The sequence below is a fragment of the Moschus berezovskii genome, chromosome 14, assembly GCF_049115385.1.
Source record: "Moschus berezovskii isolate FMDL1 chromosome 14, NW_MosBer_1.0, whole genome shotgun sequence".
Classification (NCBI taxonomy): domain Eukaryota; kingdom Metazoa; phylum Chordata; class Mammalia; order Artiodactyla; family Moschidae; genus Moschus; species Moschus berezovskii.
This window is the reverse complement of record NC_142473.1, coordinates 88,002,214-88,029,072: the sequence shown is the minus strand read 5'-3', so window position 1 is coordinate 88,029,072 and position 26,859 is coordinate 88,002,214. Positions and strand designations below refer to the sequence as shown.

The 26,859-nt window shown below is 44.5% G+C and overlaps 1 protein-coding gene across 2 annotated transcripts in view; it reads left to right on the top strand.

Moving 5' to 3' along the window:
• The first annotated feature begins 20,734 nt into the window (after positions 1-20,734).
• PATL1 (PAT1 homolog 1, processing body mRNA decay factor) overlaps positions 20,735-26,859 on the top strand; it is a 28,756-nt gene continuing 22,631 nt past the window's right edge. The window contains exons 1-2 of one of the 2 annotated variants that reach the window (XM_055424196.2): positions 20,735-21,750; positions 23,597-23,708. In XM_055424196.2, coding sequence (XP_055280171.2) covers positions 21,736-21,750; positions 23,597-23,708 — 127 coding nt within the window. In that variant the 5' untranslated portion in view covers positions 20,735-21,735. Of the gene's footprint in view, positions 21,751-22,308; positions 23,512-23,596; positions 23,709-26,859 lie in introns of those variants that run through there. The other variant, XM_088843356.1, reaches the window with a different exon arrangement.

Genomic DNA, 26,859 nt, shown 5'->3' with positions numbered 1-26,859 from the left:
TGTGATGGCGCTGTGTCTGAGCACACTCTGTGCTGGAATATAACGGCATCACTGCATCTGTAACACGGTACCGCTAATATTTACCTCTCTAGGTACACTCTGACCTCTTGGGAGAAAGAAACTATTTCTATTAGCTGGGATCTAGAAATTTCAAAACCATTAAATCAATCCAATCATCATTGATTCATAGTCATTCTTTCAGGGCCAGCTCACTTCCACCACAAACCTTCCCTGACGCTTATTGTCTGTCCATCGTCAACTATGATAGCAGCATTTTCAAGGGACAGTCTCACTTTGGACTTTGTTGTTAGGGAAACATTTCTGGCCTTCCTAACAACAACTTGGGAGATAAAGCTGTGTTTTATCTCCCAAGTCAGAGGCTGACCTCACTGATGCCAGAGACTATACCTAACATATCTTTGAATATCTCATAAATTTACCACAGTGAATAATTGCACTCATCTCACACGCTAGCAAAGTAATGCTCAAAATTCCCTAGGCCAGGCTTCAACAGTATGTGAACCGTGAACTTCCAGATGTTCAAGCTAGATTTAGAAAAGGCAGAGGAACCAGAGATCAAATTGCCAACATCTGCTGGATCATAGCAAAAGCAAGAGAGTTCCAGAAAAACATCTATTTCTGCTTTATTGACTATGCCAAAGCCTTTGACTGTGTGGATCACAACAAAATGTGGAAAATTCTTCGAGAGATAGGAATACCAGGCCACCTGACCTGCTTCCTGAGAAACCTGTATGCAGGTCAGGAAGCAACAGTTAGAACTGGACATGGAACAACAGACTGGTTCCAAATAGGAAAAGGAGTACATCAAGGCTGTATATCGTCACCCTGCTTATTTAACTTATATACAGAGTACATCATGCAAAATGCTGGAATGGATGAAGCACAAGCTGAAATCAAGATTGCCAGGAGAAATATTAATAACCTCTGATATGCAGATGACACCACCCTTATGGTAGAAAGTGAAGAGGAACTAAAAAGCCTCTTGATTAAAGTGAAAGAGGAGGGTGAAAAAGCTGGCTTAAAACTCAGCATTCAAAAAGCTAAAATCATGGCATCTGGTCCCATCACTTCATGGGAAATAGATGGGGAAACAATGGAAATAGTGACAGACTTTATTTTCTTGGACTCCAAAATCACTGTAGATGGTGACTGCAGCCTTGAACTTAAAAGACACTTGCTCTTTGGAAGAAAAGCTATGACCAACTTAGATAGCATATTAAAAAGCAGAGACGTTACTTTGCCAACAAAGATCCATCTAGTCAAGGCTATGGTTTTTCCAGTGGTCATGTATGGATGTGAGAGTTTTACTAAAAGGAAAGCTGAGCGCCGAAGAATTGATGCTTTTGAACTGTGGTGTTGGAGAAGACTCTTGAGAGTCCCTTGGACTTCAAGGAGATCCAACCAGTCCATCCTGAAGGAAATCAGTTCTGAATATTCAATTGGAAGGACTGATGCTGAAACTGAAATTCCAATACTTTGGCCACCTAAGGGGAACAGCTGACTCATTTGAAAAGACCCTGATGTTGGGAAAGATTGAGGGCAGGAGGAGAAGGTGACGACAGAGGATGAGATGGTTGGACGGCATCACTGACTCGATGGACATGGTTTGAGTAAACTCCAGGAGATGGTGATGGACAGGGAGGCCTGGTGCGCTGCAGTCCATGGGGTTGCGAAGAGTCGGACATGACTGAGACACCGAGCTTGACTGATGCAACAAGGGCTAAGCTGAAACCCACATTGAGTGTGAGATACTGGGGTAACCACACCTGCCCTCACAGTGGATGTGACACTGGAGCGTCTGAGGAAAGGTGAGCTGGAGTTTTCTAGGAAAATAACTAGAGAAGCGCACTCCAAAAGAGAGATGGACATTTGGACTGCCAGGAGGAACTAATAGAATTGCTTATTTTACCATTCAGTTCAGTTCAGTCACTCAGTCGTGTCCTACTCTCCGAGACCCCATGAATCACTGCACACCAGGCCTCCCTGTCCATCACCAACTCCCGGAGTTCACTCAAACTCACGTCCACAGAGTCGGTGATGCCATCCAGTCATCTCATTCTCTGTCGTCCCCGTCTCCTCCCGCCCCCAACCTTTCCCAGCATCAGAGTCTTTTCCAGTGAGTCAATTCGTCTCATGAGGTGGCCAAAGTATTGCGGTTTCAACTTTAGCATCAGTCCTTCCAAAGAACACCCAGGATCGATCTCCCTCAGAATGGACTGGTTGGATCTCCTTGCAGTACGAGGGACTCTCAAGAGTCTTCTCCAACACCACAGTTCAAAAGCATCAATTCTTCGGTGCTCAGCTTTCTTCACAGTCCAACTCTCACATCCATACATGACCACGGGAAAAACCATAGCCTTGACTAGACAGACCTTTGTTGGCAAAGTAATGTCTCTGCTTTTTAATATATTATCAAGGTTGGTCATAACTTTCCTTCCAAGGAGTAAGCGTCTTTTAATTTCATGGCTGCAATCAGCATCTGCAGTGATTTTGGAGCCCATAAAAATAAAGTCTGACACTGTCTCCACTGTTTTTCCATCTATTTCCTATGAAGTGATGGGACCAGATGCCATGATCTTTGTTTTCTGAATGTTGAGCTTCAAGCCAACCTTTTCACTCTCCTCTTTCACTTTCATCAAGAGGCTTTTTAGTTCCTCTTCACTTTCTGCCATAAGGGTAGTGTCATCTGCATATCTGAGGTTATTGATATTTCTCCCGGCAATCTTGATTCCAGCTTGTGGTTCTTCTAGCCCAGTGTTCCCTCATGATATACTCTGCATATAAGTTAAATAAGCAAGGTGACAATATACAGCCTTGATGCACTCCTTTTCCTGTTTGGAACCAGTCTGTTGTTCCATGTACAGTTAGAGGAAGAAAAATTTATATTTTACCAAGACATCAAGATTATGAGGAATAAAATAACCAGAATACTAAGGCTTTGTAAGACATGAGAAAGAGGGAAAAGAATATAAACTGTGCAGTCTTAAAAAAGAGTTGTGCCAATGCATGAAACAAGAAAACATCTCTGAACTATTGACCCCAATATTTGAGAACTGGCATTTTTATTTAGATGTGTGCTGAATCTTTTGTTCCCAGTTATTATCAGAGTTCTCTTCATTAATGTAATACAAATTCAACTTTTTCCTTGAGTCTGATAATTATGTGTTAAGGTCACACAGTGTCCCCAGAGAATAATTATAGCTTGCCCTTATATATATCCCTAAGGGTTCTAACTCTGTTTAGTAAGGATCAGGATAACAATCCAGGGAGTGGTAATTACTGAGCTGAAGCCCTGGTCTCCTGACAAATCTCTTGCTCCTGTGTCAACATTCAAAGCTCCAACTCCCATTTCTGGTTCTTGTAAGCTTTTGAAACTAATTATTTCTTTTGTCTACTTTTTAAAAAATACCCATGGCCTTTGGTTACTCCCTTTACCAGCTTCATTCATTAAGATGAGTGAAAACAGGACGTGCTGCATTTTCAGATGACCCACCCCCTGACCATCAGCGTAGAAATCTTGCACGTGTACAGCGCTTTTCCACATGCACAGCTCTTTCAAAAAATTACCATTTTTATCCTATTAACAGAATCCCTATGAAACAAACATTATAACGTACATCTGTCAGACTGAGAAATGGATCATCAAGACACTTCAGGGATTTGCCAAGGTCACTCAACTAGTAAGGGGCAGGCACAGTCTGTCAACTTAAGTGCTCTGATTAAGTCCAGCTCACACTGAAGGCAGCTCACAAGTTCTCAAATAAATGATGTTTCGGTGTATTGTGTGGTTCTATATAAGAAACTCCACAGTCGACATCTGCTTTCTGAAAACTTGGATTCCATGTTTTAATTGGTCCATTCCCTCTCACCATATTTGCACAGATTTGCGTGAATATCAACCCAGCAGATAGTAAACAAATCAACCCAATGACTGGAAGCAAATGTTCAAACCCTTAAACATTATCTAATCCAAACTTCTAATTTTTAACAAAAAAAAAAATGAGGGCAGGACTGTTAGAAGGTTCCAGCACTCGTCAGTGACAACATCAGAGCTAGAAGCCTAGCCCATCCTGACATCAGCCCAGGGTTCTTTCCAGCTGACCACGTGAAATGAAAGAACAAGACAGTTTCTCAGAGCCCGCCATCTAGAATGTGCTATTGTGGTTATTGGCCTTTAGGTGCTAGCTTGGAATCTGGTCTCAGAAGTAGTAGGAATATCTTCCAACTGTATGGCAAGTTCCTATTTACAAAATGTTTTCACATGTACTTGATCCTCAGGAACAAAATGTTTCTAGCTTGCTCTGACATCATCCTTATTTGACAAACGGGGAGTCCCCCTAGGTTCTGAGCGTCTCCTTTGATGGCAAGCACACTTCTCTTTCTACTTTTTTGTTCTTCCTTTTCAGTAAACTAGTTACAGGACTATTAGGGAAGATTGTATATCCAAACAGGTAAGCTGCCTTGCCCAGGAATTTAAATTTATGTTTGAACTGAAATTTGTCATCATTATAAAAGTAATCCATAATTATTAAAGAAAGTGCATAAGTGGATAAAATTAAAAGTCCTTAAAATTTATCTTTATTCCCACTACTAAAGAACAACTGTTACTAGCATTTTGTTGAATTCCCACTTGATCTCTTATGTAGCATGCTTTTAATGTACCTGTGACAATATGTTATCCTCTTTCACAAAAAGTTATGTTCATTTCCTGTATCGTTCAAACCTATAACTGACATAGTTTTTTATAACTAAGATTCCATCAAGTTCTTAGGAAATTATTGTTCAAGAGAACATGGTCAATGCTTTCTTTAAAAATTATCTCTTACATATAGATCCTATAGTATATGACATCTAGGAGTTAAAATAACCCAACTGGGGTGGGGGGTGGGTGAATGGAATTTCATATAAAGGAAGGGAAGCCAGGGGCTGAGTGAGGGCACCCAGGGGCTCCCTGAACTCCTCTTGCTATTTGCGTATTTTGACATTCAGTTCAGTTTAGTTCAGTCGCTCGGTCATGTCCGATTCTTTGCAACCCCATGGACTGCAGCACACCAGGCCTCCCTGTCCATCACCACCTCCCAGAGTTTACTCAAACTCATGTCCATTGAGTCAGCAATGCCATCCAACTATCTCATCCTCTGTCGTCCCCTTCTCCTCCCACCTTCAATCTTTCCCAGCATCAGGGGCTTTTCAAATGAGTCAGTTCTTTGCATCAGGTGGCCAAAAGATTGGAGTTTCAGCTTCAGCGTTTTGACATTACCCACAATAAAAAGTTGTGGGTTTTTTGGTTGTTTGTTTTTTTTAAGAAAAATATCTCATCACGTGGGCTTATCAGGTGGTGCAATGGTAAAGCATCCACCTGCAATGCAGGAGACATTGGATTCAATCTCCAGATCATGAAGACCCCTGGAGGAAGAAATGGCAACCCACTCCAGTACTCTTGCCTGGGAAAGTCCATGGACAGAGAAACCTGGTGGGGGTCACACAATGGGGTCACAGAGAGTTGGACACGACTTATCCACTGAGCTTTCTCAATCACACGCACATCTCGTCATGTGATCATAAAGGTGTGTCCCAGATGCAGACTGTCATTCTCATTCCTGTACTCTCTCCCTCCGCCACATGACCTGGCTGTACCCGTGGCTGGGCAGGGTATGCTGGCAGGCTCCCTGGATGCTGGTCTTGGTCATGTGACTCTCTCTGACCAATGGAAGGTTAGCACACACGGTGGAGCACAGATTTCAGACACACCTGCTTGGTTTGACCAATCCCCTTACCTTCCTGTATCACAATGAGAAAGCCATGCCCCAGGAAGCGTGACCCTTCAGTTTGGACCAAAAACAACACATGTGCAGAAGACAAACACAGTCTGAAGACAAGTCTGTCCCACCTGCAGCTTAAATCAGAGCAACCCACGCTGGCCCACAGTCACCTGCACAATTTTTTAAAGTAAATAAGTAAATTCACGTTTATAAGTCACTGGGTTTGGGATTGGTTTGCTATACAACATCTTCGAAGCAAGAGCTGATTAATACAGAGTCAAACCATTCTGCCCAAACTGAACACTTTAGGTGTGTCCAGGTTTTAATAATACAAATGATGTACTTTTTTTGTACCTAAGACTGCTCCACTGATCTTTAATGAGGATCATTAATTAATGATCTTTCTGATCATTAAGTTCAGATATGCTGTTTATATGGGTAGGTTGAGAAAGTTTTATTTATGGATATTTTTCTAAAAAGGAAAATTATGAAAAGAATTAGAACAAGCTCATTCTTTTCTTCCTGATGTCAGAAAGATTGTAAATGTAATTGTTTTTTGACATTCAAAAGGATTCTTTCCTGTTTCTCATGGAACTTGCTGAAACTAGCTCATCTGTTATCTTTCTCAAGTTCTGTCTCTTTCTTCCCAAATCCCAAGAACAAAAAAGTACAGAGGCCAGCTTGTGAAGTAGCCGCACCCAGTGTTAGGTGGGTGGGCTTCACTGCAAATAAAAGTACTCTTTCATTTGATTTTCTACAGACCGATCTGGCTTAATGGACATATGTTGTACGTTCAGTTTACAAAAACTGGAACTGAATCAGTGAACCCCACCTAGATCCATTCTTCACCTGGAAAATCCAGCAATGTATGGTTGAGAAGTGAGTCGAAAGGTATTATGAGTATCTATAGGCAATGGAACCAGGTGTCTGATGTTGCAACAATTTAATAATTATTTGAAGAAAGTCTCTGTGACCTCCTCTGAGTCAGCACTGTGCTGAGAATTGGAATTGTTCTGATGGAAATTCCAAATATGCTTTGTAAGTGCATCTAAAATAAGGCGGAAGTAGAGTGGGGAGATGGAGAAGGCAATGGCACCCACTCCAGTGTTCTTGCCTGGAAAATCCCACGGATGGAGGAGCCTGGTAGGCTGCAGTCCGTGGGGTCGCTAAGGGTCGGACACGACTGAGTGACTTCACTTTCACTTTTCACTTTCGCGCACTGGAGAAGGAAATGGCAACCCACTCCAGTGTTCTTGCCTGGAGAATCCCAGGGACGGCGGAGCCTGGTGGGCTGCCGTCTATGGGGTCGCACAGAGTCGGACACGACTGAAGTGACTTAGCAGCAGCAGCGTGGAGAGACGGGAAAGGGAGAGGGAAGGTAGGGAGAAGGCGGGGAGACGGAAGGCGCGGTTCCTGAGCTCGGGGGATACAGACGTGCTTTCCGCACCTGATGCAACAGCCCCCACAGGAGGAAAGGGGGCGAGTGAGGGGTGAGTGTTGGGGGAGCAGAGGCGGGGCTGCTCCTGGGGGTGGCGCCAGGGTTGCTTTACATGGATACGTCATTTCTTATGTGTTTATTTGTGTTTGGGGTTTTTTTACATATATGTATTATTTCTTCTTTGTTTATTTATTTATTTCTGTTTTTTCTTTTTTACATATATGTATTATTCCTTGTTTATTTGTTTATTTTTTGTTTTTTCTTTTTTACATATATGTATTATTTCTTGTTTATTTTTGTTTTGGTATTTTTTTTTTTTTTTTTTACATATATGTGCTATTTCTTGGAGAAGGCAATGGCAAACCACTCCAGTACTCTTGCCTAGAAAATCCCATGGATGGAGGAGCCTGGTAGGCTGCAGTCCGTGGGGTCGCTAAGGGTCGGACACGACTGAGCGACTTCACTTTCACTTTTCACTTTCACACATTGGGGAAGGAAATGGCAACCCACTCCAGTGTTCTTGCCTGGAGAATCCCAGGGATGGGGGAGCCTGGTGGGCTTCCGTCTATGGGGTCACACAGAGTCGGACACGACTGAAGTGACTTAGCAGCAGCAGCAGCAGCTATTTCTTATTTATTTTTCACTTTTGGCTTCACTGGGTCTTTGTAACTACACGCGGGCTTTCTCTAGTTGCGGAGAGTGGGGGCTACTCTCTCGTGTGCACCGGCTCCTCCTTGCGGAGGCTTCTCTGCTGCCCAGAGCTCCAGGTGTGGGGCCCGGGCATAGTTGCTTCACAGCATATGGGGTCTTAGTTCCCGGACCAGAGATCGAACTCACGCCCCCTGCCCTGGCAGGTGGATGCTTGATCACTGGACCACCAGGGAAGTCTCTCAGGCTTGGGTTAGGGCCTAAACTCTGTGTGTGTTTAACACTCAACATCTAACTGTTAGACGGAAATGTTAAATCATACAGGATTCTATCTGGTGTCTCTCTAATTCCAATTAATAATATGCACCTGGAACCAAGCTGGTCCCTCTGCAATGTTCCTTGACAGCAGTGATCCTCAAAGTGCATTTCCAAGGCCACCAACATCCACATCACCTTGAAAGACATTACAAATGCAAACTCTCGGGCCCCACCCCAGACCTACTCAGTCAGAAACGAGAAGGTGGTGTTCAGCAACCTGAGTTTTAACAAGACTTCCACGTGATCCTGATACTTCATAAAGTTTAAGATCCACTGCCTGAGAAAGTGGTCCAGCTGGGGCATCAGCAGCGTTCACAGCTCTCCCCAAATCTTGACCATCTGTCCCCCATCCTGCTTCTCTGGCATGGTTCCTATCACCCCAAGTCGCCGTGATTTCTCTGGTTATTAGAGTCAAAGGGCAGGAAATTCTCTTGCCTCCACCACCCCTTCATGTTGTGGGCCATTTTCAGAGAGAAGGGATATTTCAAAGTGAAAATGGGATATTCAGATACATTCCACACGTGTTCCAGCACCCTGTGGCCAGTCTGGCACCTGAAAAGCAATTTATCTCTTAGTTCAGTTCCTGAAGTCTTACTCTGTAGAATCATTTCCACTCATCTGTGGCTCAGGGGTGAGCTCGGGAGTTCATAAACAACCCTATCCAGTTATTTCCTTAAGATCCTCCCTCTCCAGAATCTCCCTGGTACTTTCCAGTTCCCGAGGTTCTTCTGTTGGGTCAGAAGGCTGAGAAGGCTTTGTTTACCCTGTGCTGAAGGGAGTTTCCCTTGACAGCATCCAAGTCGGAGGCCAAGCAGCAGAAAGACGGGGGAGAGAAAAAAATCAACAAAGGTTCACCTTGCCATCTAGGGCAACAGGCCGTTTCACTGGAAAAGAAACAGTGAAATTTGCTCAGTCTTGTCTGACTCTTTAGGAACCCCCATGGGATTCTCCAGGCCAGAATAATGGAGCGGGGAGCCTTTCCCTTCTCCAGGGGATCTTCCCAACCCGGGGATCGAACCCGGGTCTCCCACATTGCAGGTGGATTCTTTACCAGCTGAGCCACAGGGGAATCTGGAAGAGAATGGACCTTCCCTTGAATTTTAGGGGCCTGCGGGTCCCACTGAGGCCACTGTCACCACTAGCAGCTCGCTTCTCATTCTTCACGTCTGGACCAAGTATTTCTCTTGAAGACCAGACTTTCTACATCAGTGCCGACTTCCGGGTTCCAGGCTGCCTTGAGTCCAGGCCAGGGAATACTGGACAGGGTGTGAAGAGGGATAAACCAACCGTCAGTTCAGTGGTTCTTATTTCCAGTCTTCTTCCCCAAACTGCCTGCAACTATTTGCTTTTCAGAGTGCTCAAATGGCTTCTCCTTGCTTTTTATCCAAGTTGTTGTTTTAAGAAGCATTATCGTTTTCTAATGTGGACCATTTTTTAAAATTTCATTTACTTTTAATTGGAGGATGATTGCTTTATGATATTTTGTTGGTCTCTGCCACACATCAACATGAACTGGCCGTAGGTATACATGCGTCCCCTCCCTCTTAAACCTCCCTCCCACCCCTCTAGGTGGGAGCACCTGATCTGAACTCCCTGCGTCATGAGACAAATTCTCACTGCTATCTGTTTTACATATGGTGATGTATGCGTTTCCAGGCTACTCTCTCAGGTCTTCCCGCCCTCTCCTCCCCCTACTGCGTCCACAAGTCTGTTTATGGGCACCAGTTTTAAGTCTTTATTAAGTTTGTAAAAATTCCAAATAGGAAAAGGAGTACGTCAAGGTTGTATATTGTCACCCTGTTTATTTAACTTATATGCAGAGTACATCATGAGGAATGCTGGGCTGGAAGAAGCACAAGCTGGAATCAAGACTGCCGGGAGAAATATCAATAACCTCAGATATGCAGATGACACCACCCTTATGGCAGAAAGTGAAGAGGAACTCAAAAGCCTCTTGATGAAAGTGAAAGAGGAGAGTGGAAAAGTTGGCTTGAAGCTCAACATTCAAAAAACTAAGATCATGGCATCTGGTCCCATCACTTCATGGGAAATAGATGGGGAAACAGTGGAAACAGTGTCAGACTTTATTTTTTGGGCTCCAAAATCACTGCGGATGTTGATTGCAGCCATGAAATTAAAAGACGCTTACTCCTTGGAAGGAAAGTTATGACCAACTTAGATAGCATATTAAAAAGCAGAGACATTACTTTGCCAATGAAGGTCCGTCTAGTCAAGGCTATAGTTTTTCCCGTGGTCATGTATGGATGTGAGAGTTGGACTGTGAAGAAAGGTGATAGCCGAAGAATTGATGCTTTTGAATTGTGGTGTTGGAGAAGACTCTTAAAGAGTCCCTTGGGCTGCAAGGAGATCCAACCAGTCCATTCTAAAGGAGATCAATCCTGGGTGTTCATTGGAAGGACTGATGCTAAAGCTGAAACTCCAATCCTTTGGCCCCCTCATGTGACGAGTTGACTCACTGGAAAAGGCTCTGATGCTGGGAAAGGTTGGGGGCGGGAGGAGAAGGGGACGACAGAGAATGAGATGACTGGATGGCATCACCAACTCGATGGACATGAGTTTGAGTGAACTCCGGGAGTTGGTGATGGACAGGGAGGCCTGGCGTGCTGTGATTCATGGGGTCGCGGAGAGTCAGACACGACTGAGCGATGAACTGAACTGAACTGAACTGGATATACAGCAACTGTATAAATTTGAATGAAATACATAATAGATTGAAATAGAAGATCCTGTGCAACATTCTAGGTTTTTCTATGGTAAACAATGTAGCAAAACTCTGCTTAATATGACTGAAACTTTGTATCAGTCAAGAGAGCGAGCAATTACTTTCAATTCTGACAAAATCCTGGAACCTACTGAAGACACATTTACCAAATATAAATGCAGCGCTCTTGTCAAATACATAGTAGAAAAGGTAAGCTTGCTGCCGTAAAAACCTGGTAAAGACAAGCTGCAGTGCTCTTTAGAAAACTGCTGATGAGATGAGGTGAATAAGGATAGAGCTTCCAGAATGCAAGCCAAAGATACACTTTAGAAAATAACTGCTTTTAAATTCAGTTTTCCAAGTTATAATCTGGCATAATATTTTATGCATATTAATCTCTTAGGCAATTGCATTAATTAATTAATGTGGCAGGCACTGAAATTATAACAATGCTGTTGGAAGCAGGTGAAGGGACAAAATAAGTTCTTTCAAAACAAACCAGTGACACTACAAAAAAATTATGTATATAATGTATATATAACATACATAATGTATATATAACGTACATAATGTATATAAATGCATATTTTTATATACATAATTGATGCCCAATACATTTTTCAGAGCCTCTGAATCTTATGGCAGCTTTGCCAACCTAGAAAATAAATGAAAAAAAGGAATAAAGTCAGTTTAACTGTGAAATGTGAATCCCACAATCAGTTAATCTCTTATCTAAAATGTAATTTCCAATCAATTTGTTGTTTTTCTCTATTGGGTACAGCAGTATTATCTTTCAAAGAAAGCTTTATACTACTAAGAAAACTCTGTGGCCTTTTCAGTACCCTAGTTGGCTTGTTAAATTTAAAGAACTATGAAAAAGTGAACTGCTGTAGCTGTATGTAAAAATTTATGATGGAAATTAAGTGACAACCACAATAAAGAATGTAATACTGAAGTAAACTCAGTATAAAAGAAATGAGAACTTCAAATAATTCTCTAAACTCTGGCATGAAATTTCTGTTTAACAGTGTGATACATTTACAGTGATCATTTACTAGACACTTTCAAATGCTGCACAGTTCTCAGGACCTTCTACCTCTCAGGTTTAATTTTGCAGTGTCAGTGGCCGGTGGGAAGTATGGTAGTCAGTCACTAAGTCAAGTCTGACTGCAACTTCATGGACTGTAGCCCCCAGGCTCCTCCATCCATGGAATTCTGTCAGCAAGAATACTGGAGTGGGTCGCCGTTTCCTTCTCCAAGTAGGGAGTATAGCTTCTCAAATTTAATATGTATTAGAAATGTAAGGTCTACAATGGCACAAGAAAGAAGACTGTCAAATCTAGTGATGACTTTTATAAAAAATGAAATATTAGAACCAGTAAGCATTGAAATAATCACACAAATTTTATTTCCATGAAAGCAAGATGTCTAAATATATTACAAGAAATTATTATATCCCAGTAACTTTGAGTACATATTTATTATAATTAAAAATTCAATTTTTCCATTTTTTTATTCACTGGTTATGATCTGTATCCTTTATACAGAAATACATACAGAAGGAATTCACGTTTGTTCCAACTGTATTAAAAAGCAAATGATTTGCTAGTTTAATTTGCTAGACCTTGGAAATGATGCTCTTCTAGGGGTTATATGATCAAGAGAAACACGCAATGAAAAACAAAGTTTTACTTGAAGGAAGTTTGAATAAAATTAAACTTATAGGGGGGCTTCCCTGGCGGTCGGTGGTAAAGAATCCGCCTGCCAATGCAGGAGACGCAGGTCTGATCCCTGGTCCGAGAAGATCCCACGCGCCAAGGAGCAACCATCGAGCCTGTAGCCCGGAACCTGCGATGCGATTCTTGAGCCCGCGTGCGGCGGCTACTGAGGCCGCAGGCCCTGCAGTGAAAGAAGAGTGAAAAGTGAAAGTCGCTCAGTCCTGTCCGACTCCTGGGGACCCCATGGATTATACAGTCCATGGAATGCTCCAGGCCAGAATTCTGGAGTGGGGAGCCCTTCCCGTCGCCAAGAGATCTTCCCTACCCAGGGATCGAACCCAGGTCTCCGCACACTGCGGGCAGATTCCTTACCAGCTGAGCCACAAGGGAAGCCTAATATAATAAAAGAAACCTCCCCCTGGCGTTGTACCACTGAGGCTCAGAAGATGAGGCTTTTCTGTGTTAACCTGTTGCTCTTCACTTTTGTAAGATTCAGTACCAAGCACTGTGCTGTGCAAAAACAAAAGAAAAGGGACTTCAAGGTATGAAACCTGGATTTCAGCCCTGTCTCAAGCACTGTGCATGGCTTAGCCTGGGTGAGTGTCTATTGATTCATCTGTAAAACACAAACAACATCTCAAGCTCACAAAATAGTGTTGGAATAAAAGAGTAATGCAAAAGTATCTGGAAAACATTACATATTGTAACATTTGTATATTTTACATACACTTTACGTTACTTTTAAATGAGGGGCTGATTACTTGTACTTTGAAGATGAAACTGAAATGCACAGAGATAAGGTTGTCATAGCTACACAGCTGGCAAGGTCTTCTTGGCTCCAGACTCAAGTTTTTGTTTTTTCATTTTACCAATTAGTCTTTTATTTTTTTATTTCACACATCAATATTTTATAGAAAAAAAAAGAACCTCTTAAACTCTAATTAGTGTTTTCTTCTGATTCTTTCTAATGTAGAGAAATTTTTATACAAGTTCATTCAGTAAACACAGTAATTTGTGTTTTCACTTTGAGTCTCATTTAAACATTTTTCCATATGGTTTTACATATATCAACACTACTAAATGGCTATATAACAATCCATGATAGCAATCGTAATGCCTAAAAATATGCTTATCCAGTTTTCAATTACTGAGCTTTTTTTTAAATTCAAATGAATGCAATCACTAGAAATATCTTCACACGAATAGCCATTTTTTCTTTTAAAATATCTTCCTGGGCATGTGCTACTCAGAGTGAGTTAGACCTTTCAAAAGACAGGTTGGTTATAGACTTCTAAATAGCTCTTAACCCTACTGGACTTTATTGCCAATTTTGTGGACCAGTCAGTATGACTGTGTTTTAAGGAACCAGAGGTTGGCCCTTGTGGTGCCTATAACCACAACTTTGAGTCTGTGGATATATGAACCAGTTATAGGCTCAACCAAGTCTCACTCATGTAATTTTTATTCAAATCAGTAGTATTTTTAGAGTAGCCCAACCACAGACACCTTGTAGATTCAAAGAATTAGCTAGAAATTTTGGATGAAATTCTTTTTTATCTTTTCCTCTAGTTTTAAATGTCATTAAGGTTATGCTTCAGTGTATAAGAGATCTATGACCTGGGAAAAGTCATTCACTGGTTTGTCCTGGGTTCCGACTATTTTCAGTGACAAGATCACAGATAGTTCATGGTTTTGGGACAAGAATCAAGCCAAGATGTAAGTCATCCTTGCTACCTACAAGGAGATCTAAATGCTGTAAATCCTGAAAGATAATGAGCCAAGTTAATTACACTTTCTGTGTTCCAGCCCCAAGATGGAGGTATTAATAGCTAACCTCCTACCCGCTGAACATTTTAACAATATTTAAATAAGCTATCTGAACGTAAATACATTGACAAAGTATAAAGTGGTATTTAACAAATTGTCCGAGTTGCTGAAAGACATATAGTCATGCCCCAAGGTCTGTGAAGTGACAGTCACCCAGTAGTGTCCGACTCTTTGGGACCCCATGGACTGAACAGTCCATGGAATTCTCCAGGCCAGAATACTGGAGTGGGCAGCCATTCACTTCTCCAGGGGATCTTCCCAACCCAGGGATCGAAGCCAGGTTTCCCGCATTGCAAGCGGATTCTTTACCAGCTGAGCCACCAGGGAAGCCCAAGGTTTACACCCAGTGAATGTCACCCTCTCCTCCCAAATGCCCTTTCTAGGGCCTGAAAACGCAGCTAAATCGATTCTGGCAAATACAATAGGATAAGGTGCTATTGACAGACACAAAAGCATTTACCTGGCCGTCTTAATCAACACACCCACTCCCATCCATCTTAATGCACATTTTCATTTTAGCTGGCTGAATTTTCTTTTTTACCAGGGGAAAAAAAATAATTTTAGGGATGAGAGTCTTTATGAGAACCTTCAAATCTTGCCCTTTCGGTAAAAACCTAAACGTCCTTCCCATGAGAGTGACTCTGACCCAGGTCCAAGTAGTAATGAACACAACGTGTGAGCATGTGGGTGATTTGTTGCATGATGACTGCTGGGAGGGAGGGATGTTTACGTGTGTGACAGCAGCCACAGAGCATCAGAAGCAAGACGCTTGCTGTTTCAAATTCTCGTTCCCCTTTGAGAGTCTATTCTAGCCCGGCACACTCCCAACAGCCTAGAGCAGAAGTCCTCAAAGTCCAGGAGTGAATGCCTGATGATCCGAGGTGGAGCTGATGCAATAATAGAAATAAAGTGCACGCTAAATGTAATGTGCTTGAGTCATCCCCAAACCATTCCCCTCCCTGTACCGCGATCCGGGAACAATCGTCTTCCAGGAAACCGGCCCCTGGTGCCAACAGTGGGGACCGCTGCTCTAGAGAGATGTGTCCTCGGTGTTCAGTCCCTTTTTGGTGGTGCCGCCCAGGGCGGTGAGCGCCCCGATGGGCAGTGCACAGCGGCCTGACCTCCACGCAGAGGTGGAGGGACATGGAGAGAGTGGATGTTTTCCTTGTGCAGGAAAACAGTGGGAGCTTTGAGCTCTGGATGACTGAAAGCCAAACTAAGGGGTGCTAGTAAGATGGGCACGTTTTTAGTGGCCATGCTTTCTAAACCCAAAGGAATTAAGCTGTACCAGGCTTATAAGACACAAGGAGGATCCTCTGGAGAAGGAAATGGCAACCCACTCCAGTATTCTTCCCTGGAAAATCCCATGGACGGAGGAGCCTGGTAGGCTACAGTCCATGGGGTCGCTAAGAGTCGGACACAACTGAGCGTCTTCACTTTCACATCTCACTTTCATGCACTGGAGAAGGAAATGGCAACCCACTCCAGTGTTCTTGCTTGGAGAGTCCTAGGGACAGGGGAGCCTGGTGGGCTGCCGTCTATGGGTTCGCACAGAGTTGGACACGACTGAAGCGACTTAGCAGCAGCAGCAGCAGCACTGCCAGTTAAATGGGCAAAGATATATATTGGATGCTGCCATCCAGTCCAGTTCTGATCATTCTGCAGAAACCACAAGAAATCAAGGTGAGGAGGTAATACTAAGCGGTCCTTGAAAAGCACCTGGACCTCCAAGGTAGAATGTGTGAAGACAGTGCCTATGAACCATCTCTTTCTGTATGCTGGTCGACAACTAAAAAGAAGAACTCAGAAGTGTTTGAGCAATTACACTGTCAGGTGCTGAAGCAGGCGCTGTGGAGAGAATGAAATGCTGAACAACAGACAGTTTCTGGGACTCCCCGGCTGTCCAGTGGTTAGGACTCAGTGCTTTCACTGCTGAGGACACGGGTTCTATCCCTGGTCAGGGAACGAAGATCCTGCAGACCAAGCAGCAAAAAAGAAAAAAAAAACAAAAACCATTCCTTTCCTGAGTTGTGTAAATCAGGGGTTCCCAGCTGGGTCGTACAGCAGGAAATGACCAGCATCCAGTGAGGAAGCTGAAGCTTCATCTGTGGTTGCAGCTGCTCCCCAGAGCTGTTACCACCGAGCTCTGCTTCCCATCAGATCTGGTGAGAACGTAACGCCAGATCATCTGAGGAGGAGCTGAGGCAGGGATGCTAGTTCTGGGGAGCAGCTGCAAATACAGATCGTTTCCAGAGAGACTTGACTCACAGGGACCACCATAAACCAGCTGCTTACACACTTGTATCAAACCCTATCAGTGAGCGGTGAGTGACGGTGAGTTGTACAATGAAATCACAATGTAAGAACAAAAAGTGCACAATAAGTAATGCATTTGAATAACCCCAAACTCTCCCCCTCTCCACCAGTCTGTGGGAAAACTGTCTTCCACAAAACCTGTCCCTGATGCCAAAGAGGTTGGGGACCACTGGTGTGAACGATGAGGGGACTAGTGCTCGGCGCCCCACCTCTGCTCTGCAGTGCTCAGGGTCAACGGGAAATAACAGCAGCAACAGCACTGTAAGCGCCCCCTTCTCTCACCAGCTCGATAGCAGAAACGTGTGCAGCAAGACTGGCTTTCTGCTGTCTTATCCTCTAACGCCATGGTCTGCCCCAGCGAACCATCACATTTCCTCACCCCGTAGAGCCAGCCACTCACAGGCTCACACAGCAGAGATGTCCCTGCAGCCTGTTCTTACTGCCAAGGCCTTGTCAGCACCAAGCTGCCCCTTCTGGGCTCCACGGCCGGAGGGGGCGGGAAGCCTGCCTGTTCCCCTGCTCATTCTTGATTCTTTCAACGCCCTTCATAGTGTCACCTAGTGAAGTCTGTTTTTCCATCTTTAAATAGAATACAGAACCAACACTTAAATGTTAAAATGTTTCATTATATCACCAAAAATCATTTTGGATACCCCACAATGGTTCACACGATAGCACATGGGGTAGGCTGACAACTGGTCTCCCAAATGGTCCCCCAAGTCCTAAACCCCAGAACCTGTATGTTACTTTATATGGTAAAAGGGATTTTTGCAGATGAGATTAAGGATCTTGAGATGAAGAGACTACCCTGGATTATGAACATGCACTGATATCACAGATTACTTTATAAGAGGGAGGAAGGTGGAAGGGAGAGAAAAATGTGGTAACAGAAGCAGACAGATGGAGAGTCTGGGAGATGCTGTGGTCCTTGCTTTGAAAATGGAGGATGAGGCTACAAGCCAAGGGATGCAGCCAACCTCTAGACACTAAGTAAGCAAACAGATCCTCTCCTGGTCATCTCTGGAAGCAAGAACACAGTACTACAACCCATTTTAGACTCTGACCTCCAGAACTGTAAGAGAATAAATTAGTGCTGCTTAACCCATTGAGTTTGTGGTAAGTTGTTACAGCAGCGAGCATAAATACACGACCATTCAGCACGTAACTCATACCTAATAAACCATCCAGGCCATGACCAAAACACAGCACATAACAGATTCTCAGCTTCTTCCATAATAAACTGCCAAATGCATCACAGGCTTCTGCAGGCCGTCACTAGGAGGACAGGCTCACCTGCTGACCCTGGAGCTGGGCCCTGGATACCTGACACTCCACACCCCTCCCCTGTACCCAGAAGGTACGGTCTGCCCACCTTCCCCAGGTGGGAGCTATTTCAAGGACAAGAGAGTAAGGGGTTGCTGAGACCACCTGGACAGTATGCATGGCTGGACTCTGTTCAGGGCTCTACATAATCTTTTAAGATTCTGGAAGGTGAGTGCGGTGACCTATTCGTCTTCTGACAGCCCCAGACTCAGTATGTAAGTTCTCTTGCTGTGCAGGCGCTTCCTACCACCTACCAACCTGGAAGGGCGCTCTTCAGTCTCTCCCCGTCCTCCATGTATGGGGACCAGTCTGTGAACCAATATGAGTATGGGCCATTTATCTCATTAATGAGAAAACCAGCAGAATGGTAAGGCTGGTTTAAAAGAAATACAAGAAAACATGTACCAAACTGAGTCAAGAAAAGAACGCTGAGTGAGACTCAAATGTTAAATATACCACTTAATATCTGGGGAGTCAGTTAAACTGTCCCCTTTGGGATTACCTTTTCTGTCAAAATGAAATCATCTCAACTGGACAAAAGTAATTTGCAATTTAGCAATCTTCTACAAAATAACATCTAACTTGTACCGAGTTTGGCACCTCATAACAGTAAAAACAAGTCAAATAAAATTACCTCTCCAAGAGCTTCAAGTTATCCTTAAGCAGGCTCATTAGACAATGTCCTTGTTACAACACAGAAGAGCACATAGTAACCTTTTTCCTTATTTCCAAGTCTGGTGTTAACTTTTCTAAAGAGATGTCCCGGGTACCTGTTAGTAGTAATAAACCACTCCAGAATTTTGTGTTTTAAAACAACCATTTTATTGTATCACCACAGTTTTATGGGTCAGGTGTTTGGGAAAGGCTCAGTGGAGTGATTCTTCTACTCCACATGGGGTTGAGTGGGGTCACTCGATGATATTCAGCTGGTCTCTATGATACCATGCTTTCTGCTTCTTTCACTTCTGCTTTTTATAATTTTTTTCGTTATTATTTGAAATTATCCTATTTTCTATATAAACTACTTTAGCTGTATCCTAAAAGTCTATGTTAATAATTTATAGCTGAGTTCTAAATGTTTCCTACTTCCCATTAAGTTTTCTCAAGTAGTTCATTAATTAGAGGCATGGAGTGTTTTTTTTTAATTTCTGATTTCTAACATAATCATCAGGAAACAGGATCCACAACATCAGGAATCAGCAAACTCTTTCTGTACAGGCCAGATAGTAAATATTTCAGGCTTTGCTAGCCAATGGCCTCCATTGTAAGTATGCAACTCTCCCTTGGTTCCCTAAAGCAACCAAAAACAATATGTAAATAAATAAGGATGGCTGCACTCTAACAAAACTTTACTGACAAAAAAAGGCAGCTGGCCAGATGTGTCTCTGGGTCACAATTTGCCAAGCTTCCCAGGTGGTGCAGTGATAAAGAATCCTCCTGCCAGTGAAGAAGACTCAAGAGACTTGAGTTTGATCCCTGGACCTGGAAGATCCCCTGGAGGAGGAAATGGCAACCCACTCCAGTATTTTTGCCTGGAAAATCCCATGGACAGAGGAGCCTCCTGGGCTACAGTCCATGAGGTTGCACAGAGTAGGACATGATTGGGCACGCATGCACGGGTCTACATGGCACCAATTCTTTGATCATTTTTAAGACTTGCTGGTACCTGGCATATGAAGTTGTGTAACAATCCAAGTGTGTATGAACACTTGGATTCTATTTATTATCTTATACTTCGCCTACTCCATTTCAAGCTTTAGGTCTGGCCCATGTAAACATTCAGTTTTGTAAATCCATCACAGTGATTAAGAGATTGGACTTCTGGCACCAGAGAGACCTGGTTGCCATTGCTACGGGTGGTTTAGTGTTAGTCTCTCAGTCTTGCCGACTCCTCTTTGCAACCCCATGGACTGCAGCCCACCAGGCTCCTGTGTCCATGAGATTTTCCAGGGAAGGATACTGGAGTGGGTTGCCATTTCCTTCTCTAGGGGATCTTCCTGACCCAGGGATCGAACCCAAGTCTCCTGCACTGCAGGCAGATTCTATGCCGACTGAGCTACAAGGGAAGTTGTTTAGGATAAATTATTTATCATCTCTAATCCTCAGGTTCCACATCTATACAGAAAATAATAGTACTCATCTCATAAATTCAGAAGGTAAAGAATCTGCCTGCCAATCCAGAAGGCCCAGGTTCGATCCCTGGGTCGGGAAGAGCCAAAGGGAATAGCAACCCACCACAGTAATCCTGCCTGGAGAATTCCAGGAACAGAGGCGGCTGACGGGTTACAGTCCGTGGGGTCGCAAAGAACGACACAACTGAGCGATTAACAGTATCACTATCTCACAAACCGCAATCATGAGTAGTAGTATTAGAGTCATCGTGCCACTGAACCGCTACTCTGTGAGGCACGTATCATTAAATCCACTTTACAGAGAAATTAAGCCTCAGACACGTTTAGGTAACTTGCTCCAAACCTAACAGCCAGTGACAAAGCACTGACTCCCACCCAGAACTTCCTGTTCCGAGTTCACAAGGTCCACTCCTCAGACTCTGATTAAACTGGTCACACTAACACGTAAGGAATTTATGCCACTCCCAAGGCGAGGCTGCACTCTGAGACACCAGGAGAAAGCAGTTGCGAAACGCCCTCCTTCATTCTTCGAGTTAATTACTTCTTCGCGGTGCGAGCTTAATCCTCGAGGAGAGTCCCGAGGCCGAAAGGGCAGGGCGGGCGGCGCTGGCGGAGGGCCGTTCCCCAGCAGGCTCCCGGAGCACGGCGCCGCGGGCAAACGCCTTCGCGGGCTCGGTCGTCCCAGCAGCGGGTGTCGCCCGGCGCGCACTCAGCCTCGAAGGCCGCGCTGCCCGCGGCTGGGCGGCCCTTCTCCGCCCTCGCGCTCCGCGCGCCTGGGGCCTAGAAGTACCTCTCGGGTGGAACCTCCCTGAACAAGTCTTCGGCCTTTTTGTTTTCTTTAACGCCCTCACCACTTAGAGACACTTAAACCACAGCCCGGACCTGCCGTCGGCTCAGCGGGCGCCGCGCCGCCGAAAGGGCGACCAACGCAGCCCTTCCGAAGCCCTGAACGCGTCCCCGCATTCGGCGCCAACGGCCAGTCGCGAGGAACGCCGAGCGACTCGGAGACGGCGTCGGACGTTGGACAGAGACGAGGCATCTCCATTTCTTCCAGCCCAGGCTGACTGAAGCCGGGGACGCTTCAAAGCCCTGTCCTGTGACAGTCACAAGGCTGCTCTCCGCCCCGTCGGTGACGGGAAACTCGTGACTGGAACCTGAGCGCCGGGCGAGCGCAGACGAGCCGGAGGGGGTGGAGCTACGCGCCCAGACGCGAGGAGGCCCCCGACGGGCGGCGCGTGCGCAGTCTCTCGCCGCGGGACCTCCTTCCCGCCGCTGAGACGAGGAAGCGGGACGCCAAATCCGTCCCCGCGCAGCCGCCGCCGCCGGGCGCCGAGCGGCGCGGCCGCCCTGTCCGAGGCGCGCCTGCGCACGTCCCCACGCACGCGCCGGCGTACGGCGGCGGCCAGGGGTCGCGAGCCGGCGGAGGAGCCGCGCGCGGAGCAGCCCGGGGAGTCGGCGCCGCTTCCCTCCCTCTCCCACCCCCTCCCCGCTCCCTCCCCCCTCCCCGAGAATGTTCCGCTACGAGGTGAGCCGCCGCTGCCGGAAGTGAGCGCTCCCTGGCTCCCGCGCGAGCCCCGCTCTCCTCCTGCCTCAGCCTCGCGCGCGCCGGCCCCGCGCCCCGCGGGAGGCGGCGGCCGGGGCGCCCGCGGGACCCCGCGGAGGGCGTCGGCTCTGGGGCCGCGGGCGGTGGGCCAGCCGCGGGGGGCGGGCGGAGCGAGCTGGCCCCTGTGTGGGGTGGGGCGGGCCCGTGGCCGCACAGCCCCGCGCCCCCGCCTCGGGGCAGCGCCGAGTGCAGCGCCGTGCGCCCGCGGCCGGTGATCGCTGTGGAGGACTCACTCGGGGAAGGCCAGAGCCGCGCTTCCCGCCCTGGACACCGAAGCGTCTCCCCCTCACAAACGGGCGACCGTCGGGGCCCGGGGCCCGGACTTGCCTTCTGACTGGGGCCGAGGGCTGTTTACTGGCGAGGACTCGGGGTTGCGGAGGGGCGTGTCCCGCGGGAGTTCTTGGGGGCGAGTGGACGGAGACGTGGGTTGCGGGAAGGTCCCGGGAACGCAGGACCAGGCGAGAGCCTTGGCGCTGTCGCTAACTCGCCGTGTGACCTCTGGCGACTCCTGATCCCTTGGACAGGGCTTCTGGGACTTGTAGAACTGACAGGGTTGGTCTAGGTGATCCCTCAGAGTCTCTCCGATTTGAGAAGCAGTGATTTGGTTCAGTAGACTTTCGTGATTTGCGAGTGCTTCGAGAAGTTGCTTCTGATGTGGAGGCAGTCGCATGCTTGTTTCGTGTTGAGTTTAGACTGGCCCTTGAACCTAACTTTTCATTTGGGAACGGCCTCACTGTGAGGTGGTCAGGCAAGGTATATCAGAAACGTGCCTGCAGAGAGAGTGTGGAATTCCGACCCTGAGTCTTTGAAAACTCATAGACCTGCTATGGAATGGCTCAAGATCAAACTGGCTTTATGTAAATATGGAGAGAAGTGAAGAGATGCAGTAGGCAAAGTTCCCAAGAAAACTTGGAAAATTAATCAGTTGAAAAGTGAAACGAAGGGGGAGGGAAGGGAGTGTTTAGACCACACCTAGGTTGTTATGGTGATATCTAGCATTGTTTAGCAATATCCAGTGTTTGTCTAAAACTTTGCCTCCTTTGAGCCTCACAACACCTCTGAAGGAGATGGTATTGTCCCTGCATTACCACTTAAAAGAGATTGTGGTTTAAATTCTAACACAGCCTGAGACACATAGGTGCTCAGGAGGTATTCAATGAATTAACAAAAGGGGTGTGGCTTGTCCAGGTGGGCATCACTTGTGGGAGTAGAGATTGAGCTTGAACTTGTCACATCACAGTTTTTCAAGAGTTCACTGATTGAAAACTTTGCTTTCTCCTTTACTTCCAAAGTTTGAGCCTATAGGAAAACAAAACGGGTGAAGGAAAATGAAGGGAAAGCTTTAAAAGGGATTCATAGTTAAGAATATGACATGAACATGGGGAAGATGAGAATTTCAGTGAAAAATAATAACTCAGGCAAAATAATAAAGTGTTCATTTTCAGTTGTCATTGTAACCAGTGTTGGAAAGGAAGTTGCAGGCCTAATTTCTTGGTGCATGAGGAAATGCTATTATTAGAGCCTTGATAAATAGAGAAATGGAAGTTTGGGGGAAGAGGTTAAATAGGAAAGAGAAGCTGAAAGAAAAGGTACTGAATCTTCCAATGTCAGGGAAATTGGGGGATAGAAAAAAATGCCATCTGTACAGAAAGTCATAATGAAACTATTGTGTTGATTGGTAAGGTAAGAAGAACATTTTTAGAACATTTTGAAAAGGAGGTTGTGAACTTCCTGAATAGCTAATCTTTTTTCTTTTTTTTATTTTTAGTCTTTGGAGGATTGTCCTCTGGATGAAGATGAAGATGCATTTCAGGGCCTGGGAGAGGAGGATGAAGAGATTGATCAATTCAATGATGATACATTTGGGTCAGGTGCAGTTGGTAAGTGACAACTTTCATGTCTTGGTCTCCTGCTCTTTTTAAATGCTGTCTTTTATAGCATTGATAGTTTTGTCTTAGCAGGAATATCCTCATTCACAGAGTTGGCAGACTTCTGTTCTTCACTCCAAGCATCTACCCTGCTCCTCTGGGCTTCTGTTTGCCTCACTTATAAAACCAGGTGTTTTTCTAAGCCCTGTCCCTTCCAGCTTTATGATCTGTGGCCCTCAGTTGACACTGAGAAAATCAAGTGATTAGAGAGGTGCACATTTTATAAAGGCTTAAAATAATCCTAGAAGAAGGAAATATTTATTTGTGGAAAATATAACTTAAGAAAACTAGTGGACTAGGAGAAAACTCAGATTCAGATACGTATGTTTTGAAATTTAGTTGATCAATAGTATATAGCATGATCCTGCTGTTGTAGTATAGTCAGTAAAATAGAGTTTTTGATTCTAAGAATTTTGGTGGTAGAAAGTCTTCATAAGTTAGAAAAGTACTGTGCACAGATGAGATTTTCTCATCCCTGGAGATAGATAAGTATTTCCGGAGTTGGAAGAGGTTAAAAAATTAAAGAGCCAAACTAAACTAGAGGTCACAGTTATAATTACTGAGATGAGAAATTTAGGGGGCAAGTTTATATGATAAAGTTCGAAAACTGAGATTCTAGAACTAGCATACTAATAAGTTAAAAGTAAACTGTACTTAAAAGATGAATAGGTAAGGGGATTCCCTGGTGGTCCAGTGCTTAAGACTGAACTCTCACTGCCAAGGGCCCTGGGTCCATTTCTGGTTGGAGAACTAAGATCCAGCATGTGCGAGGCCAAAAAAAGAGAGAGAGAGATGCAGCTATCTTTGCTTTGACTAATGGTGTTGAAAAACAATGACCGCATTTACACTGGGATGCGTGAATATGTGGAGTTTCTTTGAACTCTGTCTAAGCAACAAATATTAGAACGTAAGTAGTAAGGAAGAAGAAGAGGAAACTTATCAGTATTGGGTAACCCCAAAATAATGAATATCAAAAACAAACAAGAGGTCTTTAAAAATGTCATATTGGTTACTGGTTTTGCAGTGACCTAAATGGCTTAAGTTTAAACTTAAACCAAGTTGAATGAACTGGCAAAAATGAAAAAATGTTCTCTGTTCAGTCAGGGTTTACAAATTCCCTGGAGAGCTAAAACTGCCACTTTTGGAAGCAGCAAGAAAAGTATTTAAGGTGGAAGCAAGGCTCATTACAAAAGGGAACTGAAGACCTTTTGGATCCCAGCCGTAGTCTGAGGGATGAGCTCGTCCAAGAGGATGAGCTAAGATGCTGTTCTTTCTCTATGGAGGTCATAGGGAAGGGGAGGAAGAACAGAATGACAAAAGCAGGGAGCTGGTGGGAATTGCAGATTCTATTTGAAACTTTAGTAAAAACCTATAGAATACAATAAAGCTACAAACAAGTGTGTGCTTGCTTCTGGAACTTTCTCTCTTAAAATATTGTACTAAATGTTACCATTCTGTAGCAAATTCATCTGTGTTAAAATGAAGTATATTAAGACTAGACACAGTTAATGTCCTCAGTTTTGAACCTGGGCAGGAGAAAAGTAGTCTTGCTTTCTCTCTGACTTCCAGAGTGCTCGACAGTCTTTTTTTTTTTTTCCTGAGTTTCTCCCATGATAAGGAAAGTATTGCCTTAAAAGAATTTTAAAGTATGCAGAATTGTATTTTATGGGATGGAAAAGTGAAAAGTGCACACACATTGAAAAAAGCACCTAGGGTTACACAGTAAAAGAACAGGTGGCCAAAAGGTTAGAGCAGTGAAACAGCCTGTGGGTAGCCCGTTTTGTACCCTGAGGCAAAGGATGATTAAGGACTTCTTGGTCTGCAGAGTCTGTAGTGGAGAAAAGGTTTCCAAATGTGAGCCCTTAACATTGAGACAATTGTTAAAATCCTGGTTCCTGCTAACACCTTGATATAAATAGTATACAGATTTATAAAAAGAAAGCTTCTAAGTCCACCTGTGACTTGTTTAATATACTTCCACAGGTGGGTAGAGAATTTAAACGAGGTAGAACCTTAGACCTATGAGGTATGTTTTGACTTGATGGTTTTTAACTCAAGGAGAGAGTGTCTTGAGTAATGCCTGTTAATATAGTTGTTATTTTAAGTCACGGCTACAAATGCTCTGATGTCACCTTTCCATAAGAAACTAGTCAGTGTCTTCGCATGGAAAAAAACATTTGCATCATCTTTGAGCAATAAATGGACCACAGTAACCTCAACTCATTCTCTAAAAATGAAAGCTTATGCTTGCAAGGTACTTATTATATGTTCAGGACCATTCTAAATGTTTTACATATATTATCAATCCTCATAGCAACCTTATGAGGTAGGTACTATTATTATCGTCATTTTAGCCAATGAAGAAGGAAAGTGCCAGAGAGGTTAAGTAACTATAAATACAATCAGTGTAAACTATGAGTTATGTTTAACAGCCTTTGGGGAACCCTTGGAAATCTTCTGCCTCCACATGGAAGGATCCTCATTCTTTCTTGCTCCTTTTTACTGATAGCTGCTGAAATCTTTAGAGACTGAGATTGCTCTAAAATTAAATTAGCTCTACTTCCTTTTTATTTTGTTTTTATTCAGCTATATCCCTGAGACAGATTTGAAGGGAATTACCACAACAAGTACTGGTTTATAAAAGCAGACAGGGCTTTAGTAACTCACATCTGGGTATAGGTTGATTTTTTTTAACATTTGTGTTTATTTGGCTGTACTGAGACTTGGTTGGATCACATGAGAATCTTCACTGTGGCGTGTGCGATCTAGTTCCCTGACCAGGGGTCGAACCAGGGCTGTCTGCATTGGGAGCACAGAGTCTCAGCCATTGGACCACCAGGGAAGTCCCAGAGCATAGGTTAATTAGTTGAAGGAAATAGATATCTCTTTCCCTTCATTTCTCTTGTTTTTTCCCCCTACCCTTTATCATTTTGATGAGGGTAGGTTGAAGTCAAACAAACAAGGGCATGTTTAAGTAACTATATTTTTCAGATACAGAGTGAAATGTCCTTTTACACCAAGGACATGTGTGGCCTCTGACGTTGCTTCAGGTGATTTTTCACAAAACAGGAAATACCTAAAATGACGATGATGGTGTTCTGTG